The sequence below is a fragment of the Tachyglossus aculeatus genome, chromosome X4 (assembly GCF_015852505.1).
Source record: "Tachyglossus aculeatus isolate mTacAcu1 chromosome X4, mTacAcu1.pri, whole genome shotgun sequence".
Lineage (NCBI taxonomy): Eukaryota > Metazoa > Chordata > Mammalia > Monotremata > Tachyglossidae > Tachyglossus > Tachyglossus aculeatus.
This window is the reverse complement of record NC_052098.1, coordinates 33,947,164-33,965,415: the sequence shown is the minus strand read 5'-3', so window position 1 is coordinate 33,965,415 and position 18,252 is coordinate 33,947,164. Positions and strand designations below refer to the sequence as shown.

The 18,252-nt window shown below is 41.9% G+C and overlaps 1 protein-coding gene across 1 annotated transcript in view; it reads left to right on the top strand.

The window, feature by feature from the left end:
- IFT74 (intraflagellar transport 74) overlaps positions 1–17,748 on the top strand; it is a 90,969-nt gene extending 73,221 nt beyond the window's left edge. Inside the window, exons 15-20 of the mRNA XM_038769882.1 lie at positions 632–729; positions 4,013–4,139; positions 8,961–9,124; positions 11,812–11,937; positions 16,699–16,759; positions 17,382–17,748. Of these exons, the coding sequence (XP_038625810.1) occupies positions 632–729; positions 4,013–4,139; positions 8,961–9,124; positions 11,812–11,937; positions 16,699–16,759; positions 17,382–17,500 (695 nt within the window). The 3' untranslated portion in view covers positions 17,501–17,748. The remainder of the gene's footprint in view (positions 1–631; positions 730–4,012; positions 4,140–8,960; positions 9,125–11,811; positions 11,938–16,698; positions 16,760–17,381) is intronic.
- The last annotated feature ends 504 nt before the right edge of the window (positions 17,749–18,252 follow it).

The following is an 18,252-nucleotide window of genomic DNA, read 5'->3' as shown; positions in this document are numbered from 1 at the left end:
CCGTCCTCCACAAAAATCAGAAACGTGGTTGCAGTGATATCGTGGTCCCAGGAAGGTAGGGATATTGGCCAGCTGAAATCCCCTCTCAGTAATCACCCTCCCATTACTGGACAGTCTGCTTAAAAGCGGAAAGAATTCCCACAAAATTTAGAATAATAATGATGGTATTTGTTAAGCGTTTACTATGTACCAAGCACTGTTCTAAGCACGGGGGTAGATACAAAGTAATCAGGTTGTCCCATGTGGGGCTCACAGTCTTAATCCCCATTTTACAGATGAGGTAACTGAGGCACAGAGAAGTCAAGTGACTGGCCCAGTCACACAGCTGATAAGTGGCAGAACCGTGATTAGAACCCAAGATCTCTGACTCCCAAGCCCGTGCTCTTTCCACTAAGCCACACTGAGCTTGTGGGGAATCACACAGATTCTTCTTAGGGTGAATGAGGTACATTTGCAGAAATTGTCCGTCTACCTGGCAAATGTAGGAAATCTACCTTGAGGAAAAGTTGGATTTGTGGGGGAATGTGTTTTAAGTAGACAGTGAGAGGATTATTTTTAAAAGATCCATTTGCAATGATAGAACTAGCCAACTAGGTCAGCAGTACAATGTAATTTTTTTTTCTATCTGCAGCCTTTCTTGAGTCTTTTGAAGAAATGAGGAATCAGGAACAAGATCGGAAAACCCAGATAGAAACCAACATTGTTTCACTGTTGGAGCATTCTAGTAGAGTAAGTTGTTGGTTGGGGAGAATAGACAGGGGATTTCATCTACTTAAAAATATATGTAAAGCTGCCCTTCACCTTTGAAGATGATGTTACTGAAGGTTAGATCCTGTCCGTATGTGCCACTGGGGCTGAAGAGAATGCTGTGACCAACATTCCTCCCCTCAGTGTTCGTCCATAAAAATAGTTCCTTGTTGTGTTAATGTGTTTGCCACTTACAGGGCCTGCTGCTGTTTTTGAGACTTCCTCTTGCTGTCCCAGTCTTCCTGAAAACTCTGCTCAAGGATAGCAACTCCTGTCTTGATTACTGTAACAATCAATCAATCCTATTTATTGAAAGCCTGTGGGTGGGGCACTGAACTAAACATGTGAGAGAGTACAATGGAGGTCAAAGAATTGATCCTGCCCTCGAGGAGTTTATGATCTAAAGGGGGAAGGCAGCAGTGAAAAATGTTTTACAGTTAGGAGGAAAAACAGAAGCACAACTAGTAATAACAAGAGTAGGGGAAGATAGATGGGTGGATAACATTATGTAATAAAATAATAGACTTTGGACATCAGTCCGTACAAAAGTAATAAGATGGCAGCTGGGACGACCCAACCTGAGGAGAGGAAATTGATCAGGGAATGCTTACTGGAGGAGATGAGATTTCAAGGAGGCTTTGAGACTGGGGAGGCTTGAGGTCTGACCGATTCAAAGAGGGAGGAAGTTCCAAGCGTGGGGGTGGGTATGAGCAAAGGGCTGGAGGGTGTAACTGCTTGGCAGGAATAAAGAATGTGAGGTGAAGAGAGTGGAGAATTAATCAGTGGTATTCGTTGCATGCTTACTGTGTGCAGAGGAGTAAGGAAAGACAGCTGAACTCAGTAGTCAGGAATTTCTGCTTGATGCAAAGGGATGTCAATTAGAAGTTTCTGAAGAGTGAAGAGACGTGCTATATGACATTTTACCAAGATGATCAATCAATCAGTGGTATTCATTGACCGCTTATGTGCAGAGCATTGTGCTAAGCACTTGACCAGACTGCAGAGTGTAGTGTAGACTGAAGATGGGACAGGTTGGAAGTAGCGGCATGGGAGAAGTTGGGAGCAGTTGAGAGAAGCATGGCCTTCTGGACAGAGCGCTGGCCTGGGAGTCAGAAGGACGTGGGTTCTAATTCCGGCTCTGCCACTTGTCTGCTATGTGACCTTGGGCAAGTCATTTTACTTCTCTGTGCCTTAGTTCTCTCAACTGCAAAATGGGGATTAGGACTGTGGGACAGGGACTGTGTCTAACCCTGACTAACTTGTGTCTGTCCCAGCGCCGGGAACAGTGCCTGGCCCATAGCAGTCAACAAATGCCATTTTTTAAAAAAAGCCTGACCCCAGTAGTCAGGTGTTTCTGCTTGATGTGAAGGGAAGGGGAAATGAGTAGTCAACCTAGAAGTTTCTCAAGAGTGAATAGACATGTGCCGAATGACGTTTTAATAAGATGACCAGACTACAGAGTGAAGAGGGAACAGATTGGAAGTAGGGAGATCAGTGAGGAGGCCAGTTGGAAGATGAGAGATGTATGCCAGCGTGGCTTAGTGAGAAGAACAGAGCCTAGAAGTCAGCAGACCTGGATTCTAGTCACAGCTCTGCCAGTTATCTGCTATGTGACCTTAGGCAAGTCACTTACCTTCTCTGTGCCTCAGTTTCCTCACCTGTAAAATGGGGATGTAAGGTGTGTTCTCCCTCTTTAGACGTGGAGCTCCATCTGGGACAGAGACTATATCTGATCAGCATATATTGTCACTACCCCGTCACTTAGTACAGTGCTTAGCACAGAATAAGCACTGAACAAATACCATTATCATTAGTAGTTGTAGTATTTTATTTTTATTATTATTATTATTGTTCCAGCTGAGAATCTCGTATGTAGCAGCTTTTCTAGTGCTGGTCCCCTGGTAAATTGCAGTATTCAGTGGTAATTATAGTAACAAATGTCATATTTGTTAGCACTTACTATGTGCCAAACACTGGGGTAAGTATAATACAATCCAGTCGGACGTAGCCCCGTCCCAAACTGCAGCCAAGTGGTCAAGATCAGATTAGAACCCAGATCTTCTGACTCTACTTGTGGGCCCTTTCCACTAGTCCACGCTGCTTCCCCAAGACTGTTCAAGACTGTAAAATCCTTGAGGGCAGGGACCGCACTTTTGACCGCCACTGTACTCTCCCAAGTACAGTAGGACAGTGCTCAGCACACAGTGAGTGCGTAATACTGAATGACTAATAAGAACCTTGAAATAATCAGTTCAGTTATTCAGCAATAGACGATCCGGCCTTTCCTCTCCATCCAAACCGCTACCCTGCTCGTTCAAGCTCTCATCCTGTCCCGTCTGGACTACTGCATCATCCTTCTCTCTGATCTCCCATCCTCGTGTCTCTCCCCACTTCAATCCATACTTCATGCTGCTGCCCGGAATGTCTTTGTCCAGAAACGCTCTGGGCATGTTACTCCCCTCCTCAGAAATCTCCAGTGGCTACCAATCAATCTGCGCATCAGGCAGAAACTCCTCACCCTGGGCTTCAAGGCTGTCCATCCATCCCCTCGCCCCCTCCTACCTCACCTCCCTTCTCTCCTTCTACAGCCCAGCCCGCACCCTCCGCTCCTCTGCCGCTAATCTCCTCACCGTGCCTCGTTCTCGCCTGTCCTGCCGTCGACCCCCGGCCCACGTCATCCCCCTGGCCTGGAATGCCCTCCCTCCGCACATCCGCCAAGCTAGCTCTCTTCCTCCCTTCAAGGCCCTGCTGAGAGCTCACCTCCTCCAGGAGGCCTTCCCAGACTGAGCCCCCTCCTTCCTCTCCCCCTCGTCCCCCCCCGCACCCCCCCGTTTTACCTCCTTCCCTTCCCCACAGCACCTGTATATATGTATATATGTTTGTACATATTTATTACTCTATTTATTTTACTTGTACATATCTATTCTATTTATTTTGTTAATATGTTTGGTTTTGTTCTCTGTCTCCCCCTTCTAGACTGTGAGCCCACTGTTGGGTAGGGACTGTCTGTATATGCTGCCAACTTGTACTTCCCAAGCGCTTAGTACAGTGCTCTGCACAAAGTAAGCGCTCAATAAATGCGATTGATTGATTGATCAGAGTGATCATTTAGGGTTTCTATCTTTATAGAGTGCATTTCTCTTCATTAAAAGGCAGCCCACAGTTATTCTATTGCTCTACTTAACATGCCTTCTCATTTCTCTCACGAGTTGTGTTAAAATAAATTCTGATGGATTTTTCCACCCTTATTTCTCTTAAAATGTAGAACATAAATCGCATGAAACAGATTTCTTGTGTCACTAATCAAGATCTGAAGTTGATGCAGGAAGACCTCAATTTCAAATCCAGCGAAATGGAGAAATCACGGAGTACAAATAGAAATCTGAATTCAGGTGAGGACGAACTATAACATAACTTCAAAAAGTCCCTGCATGGATGGGATAGGAAGTCTTCCTAGTGACCCTTCCTAATGTTCTAAATCTTACCTGATTACGGACCGTCACCATTTTCCCAATCTATGGAGTAGTATTTGAATAAGCAGATTTGGAGCTTTAATAAATTAGGTCAATCAGGCCAAATTAACAGGACACCATAGACGGGGGACCTGAAAGAAATTAGGCTGAACCTAGATGTTTGTTGCACCATTAAATGGCAGAAGGCTGGGGACAATTTTTGGGACTGGTAAAAACATTTCCTTCAGTTTTCCCATCTTCAAAGCCCACCTGAAAAGCCATGTCCTTCAGGCATTAAGTTCTACCTTCCCAGATCACATTCCCTTCTGCATCACCCTGATTTCCTCCCTTTATTCACCCCCCACTCAGCCTTGCTTATGTACGTATACATAATTTTATTTATTTATATTAATGTCTGTGTCCACTTCTAGAGCATAAGCTCATTGTGGGCTGGGAACGTGTCTGTTATACTGTATACTCCCAGTCACTTAACACAGTGCTCTGCACCCAGTAAGTGCTCAGTAAATACTGTTGATTGATCACATCCAACAGCCATCCTTTGCACCCATTATTGCAGTTATGTCTACTATTTTTTCTGTTTATACTGCTACTCTCCTTTTATCAACTGTTACCTCGTTGCTCTTTCTCCTACCTCTGTTTGTGGTTTTCAGTCTCCCTCATTTGATAGAAAGCTCCTTGAGTTCACCGACTAGGTCTCAAGTGCTTAGTACAGTAATCTGCACACATTATTACTACATAATACCAGTTGTTTTGAATATGCTGATTAAATCCATGTTCTGTCAATGAGAAATGGTTTGGGTTTTTTTTGCATGATGGCAATCTACAATTTGTAGACATTGATAGTTGCGCAGTTGCCCAGTTTAAATGGATTTTGGTTCATTGATTTTTCTTACGCTCCTTAGTTATTTTTGGTGATTTAGAGCTTTATATTTATCTGTTGGGATCACATGACCAGCAGCTAGAGAATGTATATTACAACCATGGCTTGTTAAATGTTTAAAGCTGTTCTTTCCTATTTTGCTTAGAAGCCACTCTAAGGAACTTCTGGTTTTAGTTATTTCAATTAGACATCCCACTTTGTATAATTGTTATGCATTCTATACCATATTGTAGTTCCAGCATCCCTTAGTTATCTTAAAACCACAGCCAAGGTCAATATTGACTCAACATTATTTAGGGCCTTCTGTAATCAGCCCTTTACACACCAGTTCAGGAATCATTTAGAAATGTTGGAAGCTACATTTACAAAAGCAATAGAGAAATAATGAGGGAATATCACTGTGGCCGAAAGTAAAGTTCTAAAATTGGCCTGATAAGGGTTACAGCATTTTAAATGTATAGATCACTCAATCTACCCAGTCAGTTGTGCTTCTTTAGTTATGATGATCAGATACAGGAAATTTGTTTTGGACAACAGGAGTTTGATAAACATAGTCCCTTTTTAAGGGATATTGGATCCTACATTCTCCTTTTTCCAACCTAGAATTAGAATATATCATTTTGAATTCCAGTTCTGGTGGTTGAAATAGAGAGCCTCCTATTTTTCTTAGTGCCCTGTCTTAAAGAGCTAAGGAGTCTGTCCACTTCAGCTTTTATTTGTATTTTTAGAAAGGAAACTCCAGGGAGTAAACAAAAGTACGGATGGCATAGTTTCTCAGAAACATTTCCGTGGGTCAAAGTAGTTTGGCCTCAGATTTCGCTGCTGTGTATACACTGCTTACTAAACTTTGCAACTTCATGGCATATCAGAAGGAACTGGACTGCATCCTCTTCCTGTCTCTTCCCCTAGAGAAGGGGTTTTTTTTTTTTTTTTTGCTTTTCATTAAAATTGTTGTTTAAGGAGGATCAACTTTGCTCTTTACAAACCATTCTTTCCTCAATATATAAAGGCTAGGTTGGAACTCATCGAGGTTGTCCATAGGTAGACAACTGACCAGCAGACTAGCCAGGCTGTTTCTTAGCTACAAGCTTCCATGCCCTCTGATTGTTTTCCTCGACTCTCTATCACCCTTTTATTTTGTTTTCACGGGCAGCTAGCGTACTCCCGCTCATGTCTCTTGAATAGCCGAGAGAAATGGCCACCAAATTGTCTCAAGCCCAGTGTGGCTCAGTGGAAAAAAGAGCACAGGCTTTGGAGTCAGAGGTCATGGGTTCAAATCCCAGGTCCGCCAATTGTCAGCTGTGTGACTTTGGGCAAGTCACTTAACTTCTCTGTGCCTCAGTTACCTCATCTGTAAAATGGGGATGAAGACTGTGAGCCCCACGTGGGGCAACCTGATCACCTTGTAACCTCCCCAGTGCTTAGAACAGTGCTTTGCACATAGTAAGCGCTTAATAAATGTCATCATTATTATTATTAAACCCAAAATTGCAGCATTGGCAGGGACTCCCTCTCAACCAGCCCGGACAACTTTTTTAGTAGTATTGGCCAGCGCATATCTAAGGTTGGCTTTCATCAGAACTCCTTTCTTCCTATTGTGTTAATTAGAAAATCCCTCTAAACTATAAGCTCGTTGTGGGCAGGGAACATGTCTACCAACTCTGTTCTTTCATTCATTCATTTATTCATTTGTATTTATTGAGCACTTACTGTGTGCAGAGCACTGTACTAAGCATTTGGAAAGTACAGTTCAGCAATAAAGAGAGACAATCCCCACCCACACCATTCATTCATTCATTCATTCAATCGTATTTATTGAGCGCTTACTGTGTGCAGAGCACTGTACTAAGCGCTTGGGAAGTACAAGTTGGCAACATATAGAGACGGTCCCTACCCAACAGTGGGCTCACAGTCTAGAAGGGGGAGACAGAGAATAAAACAAAACATATTAACAAAATAAAATAAATAGAATATGTACAAGTAAAATAAATACATAGAGTAATAAATACATACAAACATATATGCATATATACAGGTGCTGTGGGGAAGGGAAGGAGGTAAGGCGGGGGGATGCTTACTCTGTTGTATTGAACCTCCCAAGTTTCTAGTACAGTGCTGTGCCCCCAGGAAATGCTCAATAAATATGATTGATAAAAGTTTGTAAAACTAAGTTCATCAGAGAAAGTATGCCTTGGCATTTGTTCAGTCTTTGACCCATACTGAATATATATTTGTGACTGGCATTAAGGGCTGTTATGCATATTTTGAAATATTGATGCAGCTTAATCTCTGTCACATTAATGAAAGTCTCGTTTTATTCATAAATGTGTCTTTGCCATACCTACAATGGAAATGATGTGCCTTCTTTCTATTCCTCCTGCACTAAATTCCCCCAACCCTTCCTAAACCATCCTGAGTGAGGGTTCAGTGCTTTCTATTTCTGTTGAGGTCTCAGAGATATTCAGTTCCCTGACCCCAGACTGCATCCCTTCTCCCTACAAGCCGGCCGAGAAAGCCTGGGTGGCTCAGCACAAACGACCACCAATGATAACTGGTATCCGTTAAGCACCTACTGTGTCCCAAGCACCGTACTCAGCTCTCAGGTAGATAGGGACACAAGTCCCTGTCCCTCATGATGCCCACAGCCCAAGTAGGAGGGAGAACAGGTATTGAAATCCCCCATCGACAGATGAGGAAATGGGCCCAGAGAAGTGAAGTGACTCGCCCAAGGTCACAAAGCAGGCAAGTGGCAGAGGTGGGATTAGCACCCAGCTCCTCTGACTCCCAGGATCGTGCTCTTTCCAGTATGCTGCTTCTCATCACTACTGCACAGAACAACAACGCATGCACTGCTGGTGGTAGGACATATCTTTGCCTTCTTAACAATTGGTGTCTGAACAATGTCCACAAATGGCAAGGGACCATAATAGGTGCACTACCATATTTTTCTGGGCATAGTGCACAAGAGATTTTCAGTGACACTCACAACCAAGAATAAAGTCTCACCATTAGCATGTTCTTTAAATTAAAGGTCGAGGCTATATCTGTAAGCTACCACAGGTGCTTGTGGAATTCCCTCTGGAAGCCTTTAGAAATATAATAAGCTCTCATCTGTGTGACATAAGGTGAAATTTAGCTTGAAAGTGAAGGACAGCAGAGATCTTAGTTGTGTTCTCTGTTGTGTCTCAAATGTCATCTGCTTTTGTAAGGACTAACAAGAGTTTAGTTTATTAAGAACTTACTATGTGCCAGATGCTGTGGTAGATGCCAGAGAAGCAGACTGAACACAGTCCTTGTCCCAAACGGGGCTCATAGTATGAGGTTAGGGAGAGCAGATACGTTATCCCCATTCTACAAATGAAGAAACTGATACAGAGAGGTTAAATGAGTCATCCAACAGGTCAGTGGAAAAGCTGGAAATATAACTCTGACTCCCAGTTCCATAGTCTTTTCACTGAGTTACATTAGTCATTAGAGCTTTTTAAAAGTAATTTTGTCATAACATAGGCATGCAAAAGCTTGTTTGATATTTTGACAAATTCAGTATGCTAAGAATAAGAAAAGTGTGGTTATGAATTCTGACCACACTCTGTCAGGACAATCAATCAATGGGTTCTAATCCCGGCTCTGTCACTTGTCTGTTGTGTAACCTTGGACAGGTCACTTCTCTTCTCTGTGCCTCAGTTACCTCATCTGTAAAGCGGGGATTGAAGCTGAGGGACAGGGACTGTGTCCAACCCAATTGGCTTGTATCCACCCCAGTGCTTAGTACAGTGCCTGGCACATAGTAAGCCCTTAAAAAATACCACTGTTATCAGTCTGCATTTGTTTCCTCATGACATGTGCTTCCTGCATTTCAGATAGCCAACGTCTGCAGTTGGATCTGCAGAAGATGGAGCTCCTGGAGAGTAAGATGAGTGAAGAACGGAGTTGTCTGAAGAATAAAATTGAGCAGATGACGAAGGACTTGGAGATTTATGGAGACATAATGTCTTTGAAGATGTCAGGTGAAGAAAATAGGAAGGTAAGTGTTAGTAGAATCGTGTTGAATCACAGGCTAATGATTCCTTAGTTGGCTATAAATATTGTCTTTCCAGATGAAATTCAGCGTGTGGTGGTATTTAGTAGCAGAGCACTGTACTAAGCGTTGGGAAATAATTATACAGTGGGAATTAGACCTGGCCCCTGGCACGTAACCTAGTTGGGAAATTTAAACAAGATGAGTGTGATTGAAAGCAAATTAATTTAAAATATTGATTTTAAAAGCACTATTTCAGCTATGATGCAGTCACTGTTGTTCACAAAATAGTGAATTATTGTTGCTATAGCCTAAATAGGCCATCTCACTGTCAGAAGTGTCTTCTTCAAACTGAAGAACAACTCTCTTAATATATATCATTCACAATTTAGAGCTAGATTAGATAGTCATACTTTATCTCTTTTTGCACCCCACATCATATATGTGTCTCATCTATTTTGACCATCGCTGTGGAGGGAGGGAGACACATCTGTTGTATCAATCTTTATTGTCTTTTTGGGGAAACCAGGTGTGCTGTGTGTCCATGGAACAGAGTATCTATCCCTCTGTGCCCTCTCAGCAGCAGGCCCCATGTTGCTTTTATCGTCACTGGGGCACACATCCACTGTTCAATGTATTGGGGAGCCAAAAGAGCGAGATAGTGTCAGTTGTAGGTAGTGAAGGAGAAGCAGTGTGGCCTAGCGGACAGAGCACAGGCTTGGGAGTCAGAAGGACCTGGGTTCTAATCCCGGCTCCACTGTTTGTCTGCTAGGTGACCTTGGGCAAGTCACTTGACTTCTCTGTGCCTCAGTTCCCTCATCTGTAAAATGGGGATTAAGACTGTGAGCCCCCCATGGGACAACCTGATTACCTTGTATCTACCCCAGCACTTAGAACAGTGCTCGGCACAGAGTAAGTGCTTAACAAATGCCCTCATTATCATTTCACTTCTCGGGGCCTAAATTCCCTCATCTGTAAAATGGGGATTAAAACTGTGAGCCTTATGTGGGACAGGGACTGTGTCCAACCTGATTAACTTGAATCTACTCCAGCGCTTAGTACAGTGCTTGGTGCAGAGTAAGCATGTAACAAATACCATAAAAACAAAGACGAAAAGGAGTGGAAAACTAAAAATCAAATTGGGCACTCTGTATTTGTATTTGTACATATTTATTACTCTATTTATTTATTTATTTTACTTGTACATATCTATTCTATTTATTTTATTTTGTTAGTATGTTTGGTTTTGTTCTCTGTCTCCCCCTTTTAGACTGTGAGCCCACTGTTGGGTAGGGACTGTCTCTATATGTTGCCAATTTGTACTTCCCAAGCGCTTAGTACAGTGCTCTGCACATAGTAAGCGCTCAATAAATATGATTGATGATGATGATGATGTATTCTCCATGCTAGCCAGGGGGCTAGGGGCAGAGGAACTACACTTCTCCAAAAGCCCCCCGTTTCTGGGCCTAAGCTTGTGCAAGGACATGGAGGATGAAGTAGTAACCAAGCCAAGACAGAGAGGCTTTAAACTTACTCTCCCTCCTGATTTTAGAGAAGCAGCGTGGCTCAGTGGAAAGAGCCTGGGCTTTGGAGTCAGAGGTTATGGGTTCAAATCTCGACTCTGCCAATTGTCAGCTGTGTGACTTTGGGCAAGTCACAACTTCTCTGTGCCTCAGTTACCTCATCTGTAAAATGAGGATTAAGACTGTGAGTCCCCTGTGGGACAACCTGATCACTTTGTAACCTCCCCAGCGCTTAGAACAGTGCTTTGCACATAATTAGTGCTTAATAAATGCCATTATTATTATAATTGTTATTATTTACTATCTATAAATCCTTTGTATCTGTCTCCCCGCTCATTGTCAATCAATCGTACTTACTGAGCACTTACTATGTGCAGATCACTGAACTAAGCACTTCGGAGAGTACAATACAACGGAATTAGCAGACATGTCGCCTGCCCATAACGATCTTACACGGAGTGGGAAACTAAACATCAAAATGTTCACTCTGTATTCTCCATGCCAGCCATAGAGATTGTAAGATCTTCAAGGGCAGGGAGCCTGTGTCTTGCTACAGTTGTCCTTACTCTACTATGTGCCCAATACCTGCCATTGATTGATTGATTGGGACTCATTTTGTTTGCTACCCTCCTGTTTGCATATGGATCCAGATTGGGCTTTTTGTCCCTCTTGTATCCAGATTTATCCCTCCATCCCACATTCCCTGCCTAGGTTCTTACTAGAAATATATACTAAGAGGATAGCATCAGTGAGAAGCATCGTGGCATAGCAGATAGAGCATGGTCCTGGGTGTCAGAGGACCCGAGTTCTAATCATTCATTCATTCATTCAATCGTATTTATTGAGCGCTTACTGTGTGCAGAGCACTGTACTAAGCGCTTGGTAAGTACAATTCGGCAATAATCCTGGCTTTGCCACTTGTCTGCCATGTGACCTTGAGCAAATCTGCTCTGTACCTCAGTTTACCTCATCTGTAAAATAGGGATTAAGACTGTGGGACCCATGTGGATCATGTACTGTGTCCAACCTGATTAAATTGTATCTACTCCAGTGTTTAGTACAGTGCCTGACACATAGTAAGCACTTAAATACCAGTTTTTTAAAAAGTATTCCTTTTGTGGATATTCTGCCCAGTTACTCTGAATTTAACCCATTTGAGTTTACCTCTAGATACTCTACCAGGAGAAAGCAAAATTTTCTAACCGTAAAATCTCCTTTAACAATGTAATGGAAAAGCTGAATGCCAAGTGTGAGGCTCTCAAGCGACAATTGCAAGAGAATGAGACATATTGTCAGGTAAGAAGAAAAGGGGGTTACATTTAGTTTTTAATCCTGTATCTTCAAAAGAGTAGTCTGATTTTCTCCAGGAAGTACGGAATCATAGCTTTACTGTGATTCCCCATCTCCTGATTTGGTGATCAAAGCAGCTTGTTGCAGAGAAGCAGTGTGGTGTAGTGGAAAGAGAGTGGGCCTTGGAGTCAAAAAACCAGGATTCTAATCCCAGCTTTATCAACTGCTTGCTGTGTGACCTTGGGCAAGTCACTTGAGTTCTCTGTGCTTCAGGTTCCTCAACTGTAAAATGGGGATTCAATCCCTGTTCTCCCTCCTACTCAGACTGTGAGACCCATGCAGGACAGGGATTGTGTCCAACCTAATTGACCCGTACTTGCTCCAGTGCTTAGAACAGAGTTTGACACATAGTAAATGCTTAACAAATACCACCAAAAAAAAAAAAAAAGAAGACACCTGCCTGGCAAATGCATGCAGTGTTCTGTAGAAGCAGCCTTGACTTAATCATGCTGCCCTGACTTAATCATGCTGTTTCGACAGCACAGCATTCACTCTTCAAGAGTGCCAAACCTCAATTACCCTTTGCCACTGTGGAGCTCAGTTCCAAGACCAGCTGACACCCCCAGGGAAATCAAGGCACTCAGATTCCTGTTTTCCATTCATTCATTCAATCATATTTATTGAGCACTTACTGTGTGCAGAGGACTGTACTAAGCATTTGGGAGAGTACAATACAACAAAAAACAGACACATTCCCTGCCCACAGCGAGCTTACAGTCTAGAAGGGATGACAGACATTACCAATATCTCCATATGAAAAGTGGGGTGACTTTGTAGGACAAGGAGCTTATGAACTCTGGGCCCCCCATGCCCTAGCTAAGTGCCCCAGAAGAGAGATACCTAGGATGTACAAAAAGATGTCTAAGGTAGGTCTTCTTGAGCTTTGGACTCGTCCACAGATGGGCCTATATTGGCTCCAAACAGTGCTGCATTCCTTCTGGTCAAGCCATGTATAAGGGTGGTGCCTATGCAACTAGGCACTGCTAATAAGCAGGAGTCTGCTAAGACCATGGGAAGAAGGGAGGCATCTGCTGTTCTAAGTTGTCCTCTTTTGGAAATACGAGTACTTTCCATCTTGATTCTACACTCCAAACCTGGAAATTCCCTCGAATCTATCAGTGTGCATCAGTGTGGCTGAAAAGACAATGCGGGACCTTGTTGCATCAATTAGTTTAGTCCATATGGGCCACTTCTTTCAACTAACTTGTTTTAAGCCTGCTAGGGCATTCAAGTGTAAAGGCTAGCTCCCCTAGGGCAAAGCAGTGAATTCAGCCTGGTCCTGAAATTTCCCATTTTGGAGAGAGGTACCTCAAAAGGTTCAGCACTCCCATTATCAGCACTTCCTTGGATTTGTTGCCATTGTCAGAGGACTAAGGAAGAGAGAAGAGCTAAGAGGTGCTTAAATGGCCAATAGAAAAATGGGTTGTAGACAGGGAATGTGTCTGTAATAATGTTGTGTTGTACTCTCTTAGTAGTACAGGGCCCTGCACTCAGTAAGCACCCAGTAAATACAATTGATTGATAATGGTCTTTCCACTACTGTGCTGATTTTTTTTTTCCTTTTAGGGGGCTTCTTCCTCTCCCATTTTAATGGTTTCAGAGTTGATATGCCCCTTTGGGGAAAATGACATATAAGATGACCTACACCAGTTTCTTTTAAAACTTCTTATTTTTACAAAGTAATACTAATATTTTATTAAGCGCTTACTGTGTGCAGGGCACAGTACTGTGCTCTGGGAGACGATACACAGGTCCTTCAGCAGGCTCACAATCTAAGAACTAAAGAACTCTATGGGGTTTCTGAATTTATTCCACTTGCTGCCAGTCTGTACAACATTTTAATAATTTTAAGACCCAACAGGATGACCCCCTCTCAGAGTCGCACCTGGGGAGTTTCCAGTACTCTACCCATATTGACTGTGGGAGGGAGAGACAAGCGGAGGCGTATCCATACCATTCCTAGCTTGGGGCAGTGGCTAGCGAGCCAGGGGAAGACAATCTGCTACAAGTTAAAACTCCACTGTGCTGGGCAGCAGCAGCATGGGAGAGAGTCGAGGGTGGAGACTCAAGTTTACTGCACGGAAGGAGGCAATGGTAAACCACTTCTGTATTTTTACCAAGAAAACTTTCTGGATACACTACCAGAATGATTGCAGATGGAGGCGGGGCGTTCTGGGAGAAATATGTGCATGGAGTCGCTATGGGTCGGACATGATAAGACAATGACAGTAACAACAGGATGTAGACCTAAATAGCTGACACTTCACCTTTGGGCTTCACGCATTAAGGGGTGCTATATTTAAGCAGTCATTAAAGAAAAGAGCAGGAGTTTTGCCAAAATTCATATCTGCTTGAACTTCCTGGTGGCTTAGTTTTCAAACACAAAACTAGGATTTTTAAGCCAGGTTTATGCAGGCAGATAATTACTGGCCATAGTCAAGCTGTGCAGAATGACTGAAAAGGTTAACTCTGGCCTAAAGCTGGATTTACTCAGTTTGGCTACACATACAATCCAAATTAATCAGATAATTGCCAACTCTCTACAAAGGATTATGTAGACCTAGCATTAGGGATATATTTGAAAATATGTATTTTTCGTGGAGGAAAAAAAGGGGAGGAAGAGGGGTTATTAAAAGGCTCAAAAGGACACCCAGAAAAAAATATCTTTAGGTGAAATAGTTCATTTAGAAAGGTGAATTCCATTAATTCAGAAACATTACTAGAAACTGATTTTGAAGATCTGTATGTTTTTGAGTTTTCCAAACTCAGAACTTCTCCCACTGGAAGCAGGAGCTTCCCTAGTGGTATTTTTTTTTCCTCAGTTACATGCCTCCTTATAATTCCCTTGAAATTTTTGGTTACAATGAAGTACTATCCCAAAGGAACTGACATTTGACTTCAAAAATTCCATGAACAGTATACATCCTCTGCAGACCCACTCATTAGGTATTCCAGAGGTCCAGTGCATATCAGGAAGGCCATCGATTGTATGAAAAATGAAAAAAATCCTGGCACTTGAGCGTCCAAGGATAAAACATACAAGGAGTTACTGCAAAAAAGTGCTGACTGTTCTCCCCTCCCACACACACACACCTTCCTCTCTTGAATTTCAAGGTCCAGCCTGAGGCCCTGAATGTGAAGATTAGTAGGTTAGTCCAAATAGGATACAGCCCACATAATTCCTTAGTTAAAACTTACTCTAATATCTGGATTTCTTGCTGCCTGTAAAACTTCAATGAGATGGATGTTCCGTTGAGACTGTCAAAATTCCTTTTCATGATGAAAATTCACAATAGAATGATTGTTGCTAATTAGGGACATTCCTGGAGGGGCTGTGGAAAGCCCCGAAGCTTTGGTAGTGGTGTACCACAGTGCTTATTGTTTTTATTCCTTTTTTGTTTGGTTAAAGCAAAAATCAATAAATTATCTTATTATTCTTTCCTGGCGTGGGAGTCAACACCCCACCCCCCCACCCCCACTTTTCCTCTCTTTTCCCCCTTCCCCTCACCCCAGGCACCTTATTCTTAGCCTGGAAACCCGCTGTGGGCCTGAAAAGGTATCTGAATGCCCAGTAACATTCAGCGTGGCTTAGTGGATAGAGCACAGGCCTGGGAGCCAGAAGGCCATGGGTTCTAATTCCGGCTCCAACACATGTCTGCTGTGTGACCTTGGGAAAGTCGCTTCACTTCTCTGTGCCTCAGTTTCCTCGTCTGGAAAATGTGGATGAGAGTGTGAGCCCCATGTGGGACAGGGACTAGGTCCAGCCTGATTAACTTGCATCTACCCCAGTGCTTAGAATAGTGCTTGGCACATAGTAAGTGCTTAACAAGTACCATTAGGACTATTGTTATCATGCAATAAATAATGAAAACAACTCCAGCCTCAATTATCAGCTCTTTAGGATTGAAAATGAAAACAAGTTTCTATCAGCTGCATGAGAATAATCACAATCTAATTAACTTTCCTGGAATACATTTGTAGGCTAAATGCTATTTAATTTCAGACTATCCTTTGTTTAATATAAGAAAATATGTCTCAATAGAGGTATATGAAAAACAATGTAATATTATACTAGTAAAATTGTCTTGTGAGGAAGCAACCGTCAATATAATATCCACATTAGTTTCCTGTTGATGCTGAAAGTACTGAAGCAGTGCCAACATTTAACCAGCACTCTTATAATCTTCTCCCTGCAGCTCTGCTCTTATCACAGCTTCTGGCATTAGACAGGAAACTCAGATCTGGCAATAAGGAAGTTTCTCCTTATAGCCAAGTCTTTGACAGTGTCTGGATATACCATGTCATCTGGTGTGTTAAATCTTACAGATGTTAATTAAGAGATTAATCTCAAGGATATATGAAGAAACCTGAACTTTTGTCTTCTTCCAGTATCCATCTCCCTATAAAGTCCCCCCCCCACCTTCTGTTGGAGAAATGAGAAACAATCAAATCTTTCACTTCACAGGTTATTATATTCATTATCCTCTGTTTTTAAAGCCTAAGCCAATAACATTGTTACTGGATGTTTTCAAAAGTATTCTTATTATTTATTCCTTTCCTTTTTTTTTTTTCTGGTCTCAACTATGATCTTACGTGTGAGATCAAATGCAAGGAACTGGCAAGATTTAAAGGTGGGGACTTCTTTTCTCCTCTTCAAGGAGTCTAATTAGTTTAAATTGTATTTGTTTTTATTTTTTATGTTTTCAGCTTATCAATTTGCAAAAGAGGTGGCAACACCATGAGCAAAATAACTTTGTGATGAAAGAATGTATCCTTCAAAAAGTGTAGAAATGAGTTTGACTAGGAGCCTATCTAAAGATCCAACCATGATGTGAGCAGTCTTCCACAAGGACAGTGAGAGAAGAGTGCTGTAGAATTTAGTGCTCTCAATATTTTATTTAATGTATTTTTACATTATAACATTTTTTTCTTTCTATCAGCCTTAAATCCGGAAAGTCTGAGTTATGACTGTTCTTAAGCTTGCAAAGAGTCTAGCATTTTCTCATGATCTTTCGATGGCACCCAGCTAAAAAGTTTTACAGATATTTGGATTTGAATACCTTAAAATGCTAGTCATTTTATTTGTTTCTTTGGGGACTATAAAGCTTAATACCTCTAAATAATACCAATTAGCATTGAAATAAAACAATATTTTACTATTATCTTAATCTTTCTATTGGCCTTGGACCTTTTGAAAGACATTTGGCTTCTATCCTTTGGATATGAGCAAATGGCACAATTTAAAAAATTTTACTGTGCAGGTTTTTCAGTTATTCTCACCTCCTGCAGGATTCTAGAAGGAAAAACACATTTGGGTATGGTTCCTTTCTAATGTATTTTCAGATTAATATTTTAATGGCTAGTTTTCTTTTTCTTAACTCTTTAATCAGTTATAGCAACCAGGATTCAAGAAAGTGATTATCTCTCGATAATGAAGAATGTGACTAAGCAGATTGAAGACTATAACAAAAATATCATAGATGTTTTACATGGCTGTGGTAGAAATTGAACCTGAATCACTTTCTACCTATGTAATTTAGCAGTCCAAAATCTTCTACCATTGAAGATGTTCACAAGTACCACAAAACACTGAATTGCCTGAATTCCTGAAGCCCAGCTTCTATATGGAGAGAAAGGGAATGCTTGACACTTAAGAATTGCTCTAAAATGATTCCTTTATATAAGCTACTCGTCAATTGCAGTCTCTGTGCAACTTTCATTTTTGAAAACAATAGATATTAGTCAATAATAAAAGAGACCAGAAAAGTGGTAGTGTGTTTGCTTTTTTTCCCCGACTTTCTGCTAGCCATGTGACTTGCCGTTAAAGTAGATTTTAATTTCATCAGCCCATTGAATAGTTAGGTATGTCCAATTAAATGCAAAGTCCAGTTAATAGTTCAACTAGTGAAAGTGCCATTTCCTCCTTGCTCTCACTTTCTTCTGTTTGCCTACCATTCGCATTTCAGATTTGAAAATGCTCATCGAACTTGTTGACTATGTGCACCCCCAAAAAAAAATCTATCGAACTATTTTTAACAGGAAGATTGGGCTTTAAGTTGAAATGAAAACATCTGTATGAAAAGGCACTGAAGAATGGCCACTTTGTTCAGAGTAGCAACCAGCCATGTGATAGGGGGACAGAGAGGGATCAGAGGCAGGGCTAAGACGTGGGGAATGGTAAGAGCGTGGGTGTCAGAAATCGAAGCACCATAGAGCCACTCAGAATATTTAGCCCTTTCCACCTCATGTAAGGTTGCCCCA